Genomic DNA, 13,844 nt, shown 5'->3' on the forward strand with positions numbered 1-13,844 from the left:
TAAAGCAAGATAGTATGTTATAAAGTACCAGCAATATAGTTAGTTTAGTTGTAGTTGACCTTGGAAGACCTTTACAATGTACATGTAAGATGATCATCTGGATTATCTTTTAAGGTCCCTTCCAACCAGAGCTATTTGACAACCATTCTAGTGCCAAGTAAATTTTGCCCATGAAATTAATCAGTCAATCAGACTATATTAATACACCTGGGGTGGTGTTTTGTCTGAAGAACGACCAAACAGTGGCTTGAATGTTTGCAGGGTTTTTTGGGTGGTGTTGGTTATTTTCATTTTCAGCTTATTTTGCAGACAGACTCATGGTTGCTGCTGCATTGTTTCAGTTTTTTTACTTTCTAGAGTAAAACCATGAGAATTATGTGCAGTAACTCTGAGAAACACACCACACTGAAATTAACCCATGTTTAGCTGCCTCTTAGAGTTCTTGAAAAGATGTGACATTTTGATCAAATAAACTAGGCAACCCAATCAAAGACAAGCAGTGCTTTAGTACAGTATTTAAAAAGAAATGTTGCAAATTACCCCTTTAATTTTGTCCTGTAGAGCATCAATGTTTATACTGTAGAAGTAAGCCAATCACTTTTCTCACTTTTCTGTGGTAAAATGTTCACTGTTAATTACAATGTACTTGCTAAGAGGCCTTTGAATTACTGTGGATATTCAATTTATTTTGTTTAACTATCTCATGCTATTAAATACCATAACCATCTTTGTTCTGTCATTGCCGTGTTGTGCTAGGAGGGCTTTCAGACTCTGGCAATAACACATCATTCAAAGAAGAAGCCAAGCAAGGGAAAACTTGTCTTCAAGATATACAAGAACAAAAGGAGGACAAGAGAGAGAGTGACTCCAGTTCTTGTATGTATCTTGTGGATACAGATATCTAGTTCATTGTGGATAAATAGGGATTCAGCAAAAGCTAAGTGGGACAGCTGATGTTTTTTATAGTGAGTGTATGTGATAATGGCAGTTTATGCCCATGCCTCAAGTTTTTTTTCTCTAAATGTGATTTTCTGGATGTATAATGGTTTAACTTTTAAAATTGCAGTTCTTTCTTTTCCCTTCTCTGTTTCAAATAAATGATAGTGATAATATAAAGGCTTAATAATAATTACAGCTTCATGGTTTTGTCTTTAAAAAAAATTAATTGCTTCATAGGCATAATCTACAGGGAGAGCTTTTTTTACCAGTCTGTTTTCTTTATAAATCCCCTAAGAGGAGAACAGCTGAATTTCTGCAGGTCTGTGAGAGTGGGCTAAATTATTCAGCTCCTGGGAATTCTCAGAATTTAGGAGCTGTATCAGAAATGAGAGAGGCTTTGTGGACCCTTTTCTTCAGGTTTTATATCTGCTGCTCGTGATTTGCTTAACTGCAGTTGGGCAGGATAGACTTTATGCAAGCATACAGCAGATGAGATTGTATAATAAAAATGTATAAGTACTGGAGATTCCCGTATACATCATAATAAATTTTCTCATAATATCATTAAATTTTTCAGTGTGCTGTCTCCTACTATTTGAGTTACCTATTCCCTTGTCAAGTGGAAGTGGTGTGAAAGTATGAGAATACATGGAACCTGAAAACTTACTTCAGTGTGTTCTTTTTACCACAGTCTTCCTTCTAGCATTAGTATTTTTTCTGCAGTTTGCTTGAGCATTTGTGTGTTACAGGTATGTTCTCATGACCATGGATAAGGTGACAAGCAGGTCATTTAGGTTTAATGAAACTTGTGAGGACAAAGAAAATGTGAATTCTGTGGAAAGCTTATGTTATTTTTAGCCATAATTAAGTCAAGATTGTGTCTCTCCCTAGTAATATATGTGCTGAAAATGTTTTGTGCTTATGAATGCAACTTGAGAATATTAAGTTGCTCAAATTCCTTTAGAAAAGTAGTTTTCTATTTTGGGTAGCCACCTGCAACAGAATTTGTCTTTCATATCAAAAAGAGGTGAACATAAATACTGCAATGTTTGCTTTATTTCTCTTGTGTAGTCATGGTCATGGGGGTAAGGAGATCTGGACAAAGACAGGCTCATTGGTCCCTGAGCTCTTGCAAAGGCAGGACAGAATACTCTTATACCTATGCTTTGCAAGTGAACATGGGTGGTCTTAGGCTCCACAACCATCACAAATTTTGGCGTGCAAGAACTCGTTACTTGGGCTCAGTGTACAAAAGCTTATGGAACTTCCAGTTATAAAACTAATGCTGGGGTCATTCCAGCTTTAAAACCTCTGCCCAAGTAGATATCGGCCTGTGCATCGTGGGATGTGTACAACCTGCTTTCAATCCTACATAAAACATCTTGGTCATGGAACTTGAGATCTTGGTCATGGAACTTGAGATTTATATTCAGTTGCTTTGTTTCTAAAGAACTGTCTGTCCTTTTCTATATACAGTGTCCGAAGTAGAGAGCACAAAAGGGAGTGGCGACTGCCTGCCTAAACTAAATTACCAGAACTCAAGCAATGCCAAAACCGCTTCCAGCATAGTGCGGCTCAACGGTACAGTTGACAATACCATAGCAGAAGCCAGCACAGGTGAGTGGAAGAGAAAATAGAACTCAACTATTCAACCACTAGCCCAATACATAGTGAATTCTGTCTCTGTGTTGTAAACTGTTTCAAAGATGAGACAAAATTGCATTCTGATGTGCTTTTGTTTAGTTTTCTTGCATAGCAAGACATAAAGAACTGTTTCATCTGTTTTTCAGAGAGTTCTGTAGGATTGCTGTTTACATCATCTTTTGAGGATGCCAGTGAAGCAGAAGTTATAAAAAGTAAATCCTTAAGAAAGAGACATAAAAGCGCGGTAGAACCCGACTTAAGGGAGATACCATGGGAAAGCAGGAACCGTAACCTGAGTGGAGATGGCTTAGTAGGACTCATGATGAATAGAATAAATCAGGAAACAAACCCTGGAGAAATGGTTGAAAAACTAGGAGCTGATGCCAAAATCCTATCTAGTGCATTACAGAAAAGCATAAGGCCAAAAACTCTTAATATTAGAAGTTCTTCTTTAGGATCTAAGAGAGAAAGCCTGGAGAAAGAATCTAGTGATGAAGATGCAACTTTTGATTGCAGTTTTACAGATAAAACAGAGTCTCCTGTTATCTTTGATTTGGAAGACTTGGATGCAGAACCTGAAACAGCTACAGCAGTGAAACCCTCCAGTGAAAAATCCAAAAGGCTGCAAAGAAAGAGCAGCTTTCCAGTAAAGCCAGTTGAAAAGACAGATGTTGAAACTGGATTTGATCCGCTGTCTCTGCTGGTTGCAGAGACAGAACAGCAGAAAGAGGAAGAGGAGGAGGATGATGATAGAAGCGTTTCTACTCCATCTGCAAGGCGAGATTTAGCTGAAGAGATAGTCATGTACATGAACAATATGAGCAGTCCTTTGTCAAGTCGTGCCCCAAGCATTGAGTTGCAAAAGCCCTTCGATGACAGAAATGCTAATAAAAAAAGCCCAACAATAATCCAACCTTGCAGGAGGTCCAGTCTTCCCCCAAACTCCCCAAGGCCATCCAGCCTTATCAAATCCAAGAGTTATCATGCAAGAAATGAAGAAAGGACAAGAGACAGGCTCTGGTCATCCCCAGCTTATTCCCCAAATAGTCCAGCAAAGGAACAGCCACAAGATGCAACTAGTGCATTAACACTTGTGTCTTCACCGTCATTCAACTTGGATACGCTGTTAACACCCAAGTTTGATGTTCTAAAAAGCAGCATGTTTTCTGCTGGAAAAGGGGTTGCAGAGAAAGCTAGCAAGTGGTACTCAAAATTTACAATGTATGCTGCATCCTCAAAGGTAAGTTTTTATAATTACTCTCTTCCCACCCCCCCACCCCCCCCCCACAAAAAAAAGACAAACACCTTAAGCTCCTATAAATTAAGGAAAAAGCTTTGTAAAGTTCTAATCACTGACTCCTGTGTGATGAACCTGCCTTTTGAATGACAAGCATCATAGCCGACTGTGTGCATTAAGTTGTTTTAATCATGTTTGAATTGCCAGGATCCTAATTTTACTGTCCTGAATCAAATAAAATTTTGACTCAGAATACGCTTAATGGGAAAACATAAATATAGCAGTGTGGTGACAGGGCAGAGGAGGCTGCTGTCTTCCCTTATTTACCTAAAGAAAAAATGTTTAAATAGTAATGTTTTTTAGGCTTTACTGCTTTTGTGAAAAAAGGAAAATCTGCTTATATTGATTACCGAAGTGATTTAAGGCTAATTTTGAACTAAAGCCATTTGGTTAGAATGTTGTTTACTGCTACCAACTCAAAACAAAGCTCATTTTGTTCCCAGTCCTTGGGAATGAAGATAGACACAGTTTAGTGTATTGTCCTAATGTGTTTAAGATTGATCTGAGACTAATTAACTCAAGTGTTAAGGATGCCTTCCCTATCCTAATGTATTCTTGTGGCTCCTGATAACTTTTATAGCAATGGTGGGAGAAAGTTACAGGATTAAAATGTTTAAGTTTCAATTTAGGTTTTCTTTTTTTTTTTGAGAAATCTTTTTACAAGAATCCTGATGCAGCTGTTTAACCCTGAGTGAAACTTGCCTTGTTTCACATTGGTTCTGAATACAGGTCTGAGCCAAATGATTTTCCAAGGAGAGAAGTTCATGCTTTGAATTTACTGAGCCAGAGAAGGCTACCTCTTATTTTTGGAAATACTTTTTGCTTTCCTTTCCTTTTTCTCAGTGCAAACTGTTTTCTTCTCTCAGGATCAAAATTCAGACCGAGCAAGTGTTTCATCTCTTGGAGCTCTGGACTCAGAGTCTACTTCTCTAACTGATGAAGATGTCTGCAATGATTTTGAAAGTGCTTCTCCTCAGGAGAACACTACATCAGAAATTAAGGGAATTGGCCTCAGCAGGACAAGCCTAGAAAGCTCGGCTTCCCATGATGGCTCATCAAAACAATTTGACCAGTGTGGTAAGAGACAGCTTTTGCATTGCACCAATCTGAACAAAAATATTCCGGTTTTACAAGTTGTTCTCTCATAATTCTCAGTTTGGGATCATCCCAATCATTAGTCCTTTTTGCATCCTGTCTCTGAACAAGTTCCTCGATGCTACAGCCATGCAAATGGGAGACCCTTTGGGTCCTTCAGTATTGATATAATCATCTTATTTGTGTAAGCTGTACAGCTCTAGAAAACATCTGTAAAAACTTTCAAATGGCATGTTTATTAGTCTGATTTTGCATTCTAAAAGTAGTAAAAGTCCTTTTTGGAAAATTGTTATCATTTTTATAAGCCACTGTTGAAGCTGATCACCAGACTTTGGGGTTTGGTTTTTGTTTTTTTCCTAATATTTGGCAGTGACTGTTGAATCGGTTTCTGTTGTACTGTCATTGTGGACTACAGTGTGTTAAGCTGAATCAGGATGAAAGGATGATCTGTCTACTTAGATCCCTCCGCTTTGCACCTAGAAGAGCATGATCAGATTTGACTCCCCAGCTCGTGGGATGAGGAGGAACTAGAGAAGGGCAGTGGAGGATCCACCATGGCCAGGAGACTGAGGCATTCTAAGACTGAGGGGAGCCTGGCTCATTTAGTGTGGCAAAGAGAAGGGTCAGGGATATCTGCAGTCACAAGCAGCACCTCCTATCCTTGCCTAGCTTTTGTCCAGACAGAAAGTGTGGGTATGAAGTTCTTAATCTGTAAAATTTGTTTCCAAGCTACCAACTGTTGCAAAAGAAGAAAACTGAACATATGGAATTTCTATGTCGGTAGGTTTTATTTCTGCCGTTGCTGGTGCTGGGCAGATGGCAGCCTCACACTCCGGCTTCACGTTTCTTTCCATCTGAGTATATCTATTTGTTGCATCTTCTATCACACATTTCATAAGTACAGTATTGTTTGACCAGAAAAAAACGCATATTCTGAATAACTAATACTTTGGATTTCTTCTGTTAATAGGTTCTCTTTCAAAGTTCCCTTTACCTGACAAATCAGAGTTGATATCTTCTTGCAGTACAAGCAGTACCAGTGTGTTTCAGAACTACGCTATGGAGGTACAGGATGATTTATTGATTTTAATTGATACACTAAAAGCATATGTCTTAAAATATAAATGCTGTCTGAATCTTGGTAAAGTTCAAAGCCTAAAATTAATCCACTGAAAGCTGGATAAATATTTCTGTGACACAGTAGGTTTCATTTCAGATCCTGCTCTAGAAATGTCTTTATTGCAGTCACATCTCTGGTCCTTAAAGCTGTAGGTCTCAAGAGTTAGAGAACTGAATGCCATTGAATTCAGGCATCCCAATCCCTTGGGCAGCTAAATTTGTTTGAAGTGAAAATGCCAAGACTTAAATAGCACTATACATTTAAAAATACAGAATAGATAACTAGCTATTTCTTCTTGTAGCTTCCTGTAAGAGTGCTTTGCTTTTCACTATTACACTGGTTCTGGGTGGTTCTCTTTCCCTTTTCTTTTTTGTTTGTTTCTTTTGGTGGATTTGGATTAATGACTGGTCATTTTCATTCTTTCTTTTTTCCCCCCTCATTTCTATTACACTGGCAGTCACTACAGGAGAGTGTTTACATTCTAAGAATGATTTATGTAGCTGCATAAATATCCCTGTTTGCAAAGAGATTACAAATGACATGTTATTGTTAATAATATTATTGAATAACTGGCTGGTTTTCCTCTGGGAAGCCATACAAGGATCACCTAACCCATTAGCTAAAGTATATTTCTTTCATGAGCAGAGTTCCAGACCTCAGTTTCCTTGCTACAACACAACATAGACCTGTATTTAATACATTTTTCAGACCATGCTCATTCCAGTCATTTGCCATATGCTAATGTAGTTTGGATTTAAGATGTAATAATTGTTGTGAAATACATAAGTTTAAACCCAAATATTCTAACCTAAAGCTTGGGAACAGATAGTATTCATCTAAGGGCAAAGATTTTGGTGATAGTTTTAGCTGCTTTGTAAAAGAAGAGTAGTTTTGAGAATGTGTTACAGTGGAGTTCTGTTCTCTGCTGTATGCAGGTCCTCATCTCAAGCTGTTCACGATGTAGAACTTGCGACTGTTTGGTTCATGATGAAGAAATCATGGCAGGTTGGACAGCAGATGATTCAAATCTCAACACCACGTGTCCATTCTGTGGCAATTTATTCCTGCCTTTTTTAAGCATAGAAATCCGAGATCTCCGGCGACCGGGACGGTAATAACATTATCTTAATTTTGCTCAATTTTGAATGCTCATAATTGTGAAGTGGTGTTTTGGTTTGGTTTTTTTATGATATTAAGCTTTTTCTTTCCCTGCAGTTACTTCCTGAAGTCCAGCCCTTCTACAGAAAACATGCAGTACCCATCAATTTTCTCAAATCAGAGCGGGAAGTCCTGTAACACTGCAGCTACTGTTGGCCTTGCTACATCTCTAATGTCTGTTCAAGAGGATATAAATTCGAACAGGTAAACCTGCATTTTCTGCTTAGAAATTGCTCATGTTCTCTGTGGATATGCATGTTTTCCTTGTCAACAGAAATAAATTTAATAAGATACTCTCTGAAGAGCAGAAATTGATTTGAGAGAGGATCTCTTGCTGCCTCTCCCTTATCTCCTTTGGCCACATCATGCTTTTTCAGCATGGTGTTTACCGTTTCATTCCTAACATGTCAGTTCACGTAGGCATCTGTAACTCTGCAAATGTTATCCACTCATTTTAGGATGCTTCTGTTTATTATCAGTGCATTGGGAATAAAACTTGCACTGTAACATGAATGAGTGTGGTGGATGACAATTTGAGGTTGTCAGGTCAATTATTTCCAGTTTATTTGTCTGTTTGTGTACATGTTTGAGCACTCAGAATAAAGCAAAAAGCTGAGATTCTTAACCTTTTTATTTTTTTCCTCCCCTTCCCTAGCAAATCTAAGCAGCATGAGAATAGTTGTGCCAGAAGTATCCAGATCCCCTCAGGAAGAAGACAAAATACCTCTGGGTCAGAATGTACAAGTCACCCTGTAGCAAGGAGTATCAGTACTTTTGGTCCACTGGAAGAAGATGAGAAGGAAAACCAGAAGATCAGCCATATCATTCCTACTGGTAGCCTGCCTGCTACTTTGCAAGGACCAACAGTGTGTAGTTTTTCTACCTTAAATGTCATTTTAAGTGTGTTATAAATGAGAGAAATGCGAAATAGCATTAATTAGAGCAGAATTAACAATCCAAAATTATGAGAAATACTAGGTTTTGTTGTTGAAATTAATGTAAGTTGTAGCTTTTACATGTTGATGTGTCTCAGAGGGAACAAAAGCATTCACAAGACTTTGTAAAGATAATTACATTCCAACTAATGACATTTTTCCTTTTTTACCATAGGATTCCTTGGGCCTAGAATGGCGCTTGCCTAGTCCTGATCCTATAACAGTTCCTTATCTCAGTCCTCTAGTGGTATGGAAAGAGCTTGAGAGCTTGCTTGAAAATGAAGGGGATCATGCAATAACAGTGGCAGACTTCGTAGATCATCACCCCATTGTGTTCTGGAATTTGGTGTGGTATTTCAGGCGCTTGGACTTGCCCAGCAACTTACCAGGATTAATACTTTCTTCTGAGCACTGTAACAAAAACTCCAAGGTATGGAACCATATTGACAGACGAGAAATGCTTGTTTTCCCATCTAGGAAATGATTAGATAAGTCAGTAACTTAGAAATGTGTCTTACATTATGCTGGGTCCTGATTTGGTAAAGAATGTGTCAACTGAAGGATAATATGCGTAACTCTGGAACTTGGGCTCAGCAGCACTTGTGTGGGATAAGTGTTTAGGTCTTACTAGTCACACTGTAATTTGTGATCTTCACTTACAAAGATAAGGTTCTACTTGGTTTATTGCAGCTTGATGACTAGTTAAGCAGTAGAAGGAGGAGGAAGTTATGATTATAAGACTGTAGGAGGATACGCAAAATACTCCTTTGCTATGTCACTGACATCCTGTTCAGATTTAACTTTCTCAGGTTTACAGCAGCTTTAATATTAAAGCTTTTTACCACAAAGCCTGTAGATGTGAAGATATATTTTAAATACAGAAGTGCTTCGTCATGACTTTTTATTAAAATGTATTTATGAATGCATTCTTCTGTTCAGATTCCACGAAGCTGTATGTCAGAGGACAGTAAATATGTTCTTATTCAGATGCTATGGGACAATATGAAATTGCACCAGGATCCAAGGCAGCCTCTGTATATATTGTGGAATGCTCAGAGTAAGCTTTGTTTCTTGTGTCTTTTGGTGGGGTTTTTTAAAGAACAATGCTCATCTTGAGCAACTGAATGTGTTTTGAAAAAAAGATGTCTTTGTGGATAGTTCACACAAGATACATAACTGGTTTTTGATCATCCTGCTTTTTGTCTTGCAGGTCAAAATCGCACTCTTTTGTTTGAGAGTGAGTGTTAAGTTTGGTGTTGCTATTCTAAGTTGGTGTGACTTGTTTTGGGAGGGAGGGTGGTTGTATGTTTAGCAGTAAACTGCTTGAACACGTTTAGTTTTCCAGCACATCTGTTTCAAATCATTGGCCAGTACCTCCAGTGGCTTTTTCTTCATTGGGAAGGGAGGAGTAAGAGGGAATATGTTTCAGTGAACACAGAACTTATGACAGTTCATCTGCTTAGCTTGTTTTCTTAGTTTTAGAATTTGCTTCCTAAGCATTTTGTTGCCGGTGTTGGATCATATGCCTGAAAATGCTCATGACCCATTGCAGCTGTTGAGTTTTTTCCTATGTGCTTTTTGTTTCTTATGTTGATATTATTTTGCCTTGATGCTTATTGCTCCTTGTTCACCACATATATACCAATGTATTCACAGCTTGTGTAAACTCCCACCTTTTTTTAAACAACTTTCTACTTGTTCTACAAAGAATATATTTGTTCTTACAGCATTTCTGATGTTTTTCAGCCCAGAAGTACCCAATGGTCCATTTATTGCAGAAAGACGACGACTCCTTTAATCAGGAGCTCTTGAGAAGTATGGTGAAAAGCATTAAGATGAATGATGTGTATGGACCAATGAGTCAGATATTGGAGAGATTGAACAAATGGCCACATATGAAAAGACAGCGGTAAGAATAGGAACACACCTGGCTGCAGCAAAGTTGGGCAACAATAAGGCTGTTGTAATATGAATTACATTCTTGTAGTGTGGTTTTCAGAGAAAAAAGCACTGGTTTTCAGCAGTGTTCTCAAATTTATTACATGATCTGGTAAATATTCTTGGAGTTTGTGTCTGGATTTAGTGATTTTTATTTATAATAGGATATAAATTGGTCTTTTCAACAGCTGGAGCATTGGCCAGGTGTTTCCTTGCTTGTCTGCCTGCTTTTTCAAGCTAATGTAGAAACGCAGAAAAGCAAGCTCCTGACCTGTTTGCCAAATTTAATGGAATTTGGTTGAGTGCCCTCAGTGCATGCTTCACTTTGTGTGCACTTGGTGAAACTTCCAGTAGATACCTTAAGGACCTACCACAAGTGATGCCAGTATGTGGGGAGTCCAGGGCAATCTCCAGAGGTCATAAATGATGATATTTTGGAGGTCACAATCAGGATTTATGTTGAAAACGCCACTTTAAAAAATAAGTTCTCTTTAAATGCTTGAATATGTTTTTAATACAGATTGTTTGGTGGTATGTTACTGCAGTATATAAACTGCCATTTCTTTTTCCAATTTCAGGAGTCTTTACAGAGAAATACTATTTCTTTCACTTGTTGCTCTAGGAAGAGATAACATTGATATAGGTAAGTTTTATAAGTTATTTGAATAAGCATAGATGATGGATGTCTGTAAACTAGTTTTTCAGCTTAAATAAATAAATCTGTAGATTAGATGTAATTAGGATGAGGCTTTGAGCAACCTGGTCTAGTGGAAGGTGTCCCTGCCCACGGCAAGGGGTTGGAACTGGGTGAGCTTCAAGGTCTCTTCCAACCCCAAATGTTCTGTGATTCTGTGTGTGCCATTCTATAGTAAGTGCTGAATAAAAAGGACTTTACAGTTATTTGCTGATGATGAGCATACTACCTGTCGTTGTATTTGGGTTGTGGTTTTGAGCAGGGTATACAGAAGTTGTTTTTCTCTTTCTACAGATGCTTTTGACAGAGAGTACAAAATGGCCTATGATCGTCTCACAGCTAGTCAAGTGAAGAACACTCATAATTGTGATAGACCACCAAGTACTGGAGTGATGGAATGCAGAAAGATTTTTGGAGAACCATATCTTTAAATATACCTAGCTAAAGAGGTGATACCTATGATGTATACCTGTGTAAAATAACCACTTCAGTCACAAGGAACATCTCAGTCTTCAGTGTTCAAGAACGTATGTACGAACGTACTGTGGCAGAAGGCCTTGGAAAGGTTAGGCCTGCCTATGGATGTGGAAATGGACAGTGTGGAAGATGGGCCAAATATTTCCCTGTCCCTTGTCCTTTCTGCAAATCGACGTGTGGAAAGGAAGATTCTAAACTAAATCAGTTGTTTCACTTGGGACAACACATTACAGTTCCCTTCTTAAAAATTAGCAGGTGGACAGAAACAATGCACTGAAACTAATGTGAGCGAAGTAAATCCTTCAGAATCTATTGTTTACATAGAATATTCACAATGTTATGAAGAGCATACAAAGTTGTATTATACATATTTTAAATTGTTTATAGTAAGTTGATATTTTTTTAATTTTTTTAAATTACTGGAGTGAATTTTAAATGGACTTGCTGCAGAAGCAATACAGTGCTTATTTTTTTTGCAGTACACTGCTATTTATAGTAACTTGTCCAGTTACTTTTTGAAGAGTGATTTGTTTTTAAAGCAGAATAGAACATGTTCACCTTCACCTAGGCAGTACTCTAGATACAGGATTTCTTTCATGCACACATGGAAAATGTGTTACCACAGCAATCAGCAGGAAGGTATGGTAAACTGTAAAACTCTACTTATGAACACATGGATGTCTCTAAAACACTTCTGTAGAAACCTCCTCTTCCTTGCCTGTTCCCTTCACTCCCTAGTAAAGAGAAAGCATACTGAAGAGTCCTACAGATTACATTATGGAATCAGGCCATCCCAGCTGTTGGCACTTGTTAATGTGACCTCATTGCAGATGTAAAACAAAGCAAACAACAGCCTGCAAGAAGTTCTTCATAATCATGCAGTGTTTGGAGTCTTGGTGGATGTGTTTGAAACACACTAAATACAACACGTACGTAATGCTAATCCAAAGCTTTTAACTCAAGTACATAAAGCAAACTTGCTACAGGGAATATTTAGGGAATGTAATTTATTGGGGCATATTGTGCATAGTTAAATGTACCTGGAATGTTTGGTCTCTGTTTCACAGGCAAACCAACTGTTGGGTTTTGTTTCTGTGACGAAACACGCTGTGTCAGTCCTTGTGGTGGAGTCCTGGCTTTTGACTCATGTTTTCTTGTTCTAGATGTTTAAAAAAAGTGTTCTGTGCTCTGTCACATAGCAACTCCTCACCAGAACGTAGGCTACAGAGAAAATACCAGAAGTCTTGTATGGAGGTGGGAAAACAGACATTGAATTGTATAAAACACCCTAAACAAATTAAACCCTGCTTTTAACAAATAGCTTTATTTTAAGTAATCTCAATGGCTTTCCAATTCTAATTTCTTTTAGTTGTTGCTGTTACAGTATTTCTAAATACTCAGCTGTTACATTAGATTTTTGTATTTCAGTCTGCCTAGCAGCAGGTATTTTTAAAGATCTCTTTAGTTTGCAAGTGTAATAATACAGCAATATTTAGTTAGGCAGAAAGGAGAGAAACTTTAACGCTCACATTTACTTTATTAAATGAAACAGTGAGCCTGTCAGAGGCTTAAATGAGAAGTAATGCTGCTATGAAGCCCTGTGTAACCTCCTCCCAGCCTCTGTAAAGTAGTAAGAGGATGCTGCCCTAAGGAGAAAGGATTTAAAATCTGTAGAGCTGCAGGTATGTGCTGCTGATGATTACAAGATACAGTCTTGTTGGATACAGCTTTCATGGGGTAATACCTCTTCTCTAACTTGCTGCTAATGATGTAGCTGACCTTTATGAAAGTATCCCCCCACCCTGAGGTGGAGCTAGCAATGCTACACTTACGAACATTTTTCACATTTAATTTATTTTAACAATTCGTGATGCTCCTTTTTGTACTGCCACGCTTGTGCATGAAATATAGCTATTTTTTTCACCCAGGTACGTGGTAAACAATGTATCAGTGTAGGGTGGATACATACCCCCTTCATTCTGAACTATTGAGGAAAACACCAGGTTATTTTTTAACATATTCATTGTAAGTACCTGTTGGTGTGCATGTGTGCTCTGCTCTGTACCATAGGTACACTGTATTTACCAAGTAAAAGTTGCATACAGTAGTTGCTGTGTATATAAATTCATACATGTTTGTGCTGTATGTAAGATAGTGCTCCAAGCTCTTTGCAGTTCTGCTCCCCATGTCATTTACCACTTGGGGCAGCCACTGTTTTATAGGACCTTCAAGCCATGAAGGAGGGCAAGTGCTTTTTCCAGAGCTGCCATGGTGCGTTAGAGGTACTGAGCTATGAAGTGAGCTTCACACCTCCTGCTTGAGTCTGGCAGAAGCAATGGAGCCTGGTCTCTAACCACCCCTCACTTACTAGGGCATAACACTGCAACTGTGTGTGCTAGCACAGGAATAGATGCAACACTTGTAATACGTGGCCCACTTTCTCCATTCTAGTCCCAGCTTCGTTGTAAGTACTTCCAACTGTCTTCAGACTTATAAAGCAAACAAGTTTGTCACTTCATTCAAATATCAAGACCTGCCAGTATTATC

The 13,844-nt window shown here is 38.3% G+C and overlaps 1 protein-coding gene across 5 annotated transcripts in view; it reads left to right on the forward strand.

Moving 5' to 3' along the window:
* Positions 1–13,606, forward strand: part of DENND4A (DENN domain containing 4A) — a 51,772-nt gene extending 38,166 nt beyond the window's left edge. For 2 of the 5 annotated variants that reach the window (XM_030498374.1, XM_030498376.1), the window contains 14 exons: positions 757–876; positions 2,416–2,556; positions 2,730–3,823; positions 4,747–4,957; positions 5,946–6,040; positions 7,031–7,206; positions 7,293–7,457; positions 7,909–8,119; positions 8,364–8,618; positions 9,128–9,245; positions 9,399–9,425; positions 9,935–10,097; positions 10,705–10,769; positions 11,115–13,606. In XM_030498374.1, coding sequence (XP_030354234.1) covers positions 757–876; positions 2,416–2,556; positions 2,730–3,823; positions 4,747–4,957; positions 5,946–6,040; positions 7,031–7,206; positions 7,293–7,457; positions 7,909–8,119; positions 8,364–8,618; positions 9,128–9,245; positions 9,399–9,425; positions 9,935–10,097; positions 10,705–10,769; positions 11,115–11,251 — 2,978 coding nt within the window. In that variant the 3' untranslated portion in view covers positions 11,252–13,606. The remainder of the gene's footprint in view (positions 1–756; positions 877–2,415; positions 2,557–2,729; positions 3,824–4,746; positions 4,958–5,945; positions 6,041–7,030; positions 7,207–7,292; positions 7,458–7,908; positions 8,120–8,363; positions 8,619–9,127; positions 9,246–9,398; positions 9,426–9,934; positions 10,098–10,704; positions 10,770–11,114) is intronic. The other 3 variants (XM_030498377.1, XM_030498378.1, XM_030498379.1) reach the window with 3 other exon arrangements.
* Positions 13,607–13,844: the final 238 nt, after the last annotated feature.

This window comes from Strigops habroptila, chromosome 9 (assembly GCF_004027225.2).
Source record: "Strigops habroptila isolate Jane chromosome 9, bStrHab1.2.pri, whole genome shotgun sequence".
In the NCBI taxonomy this organism is placed as follows: Eukaryota; Metazoa; Chordata; class Aves; order Psittaciformes; family Psittacidae; genus Strigops; species Strigops habroptila.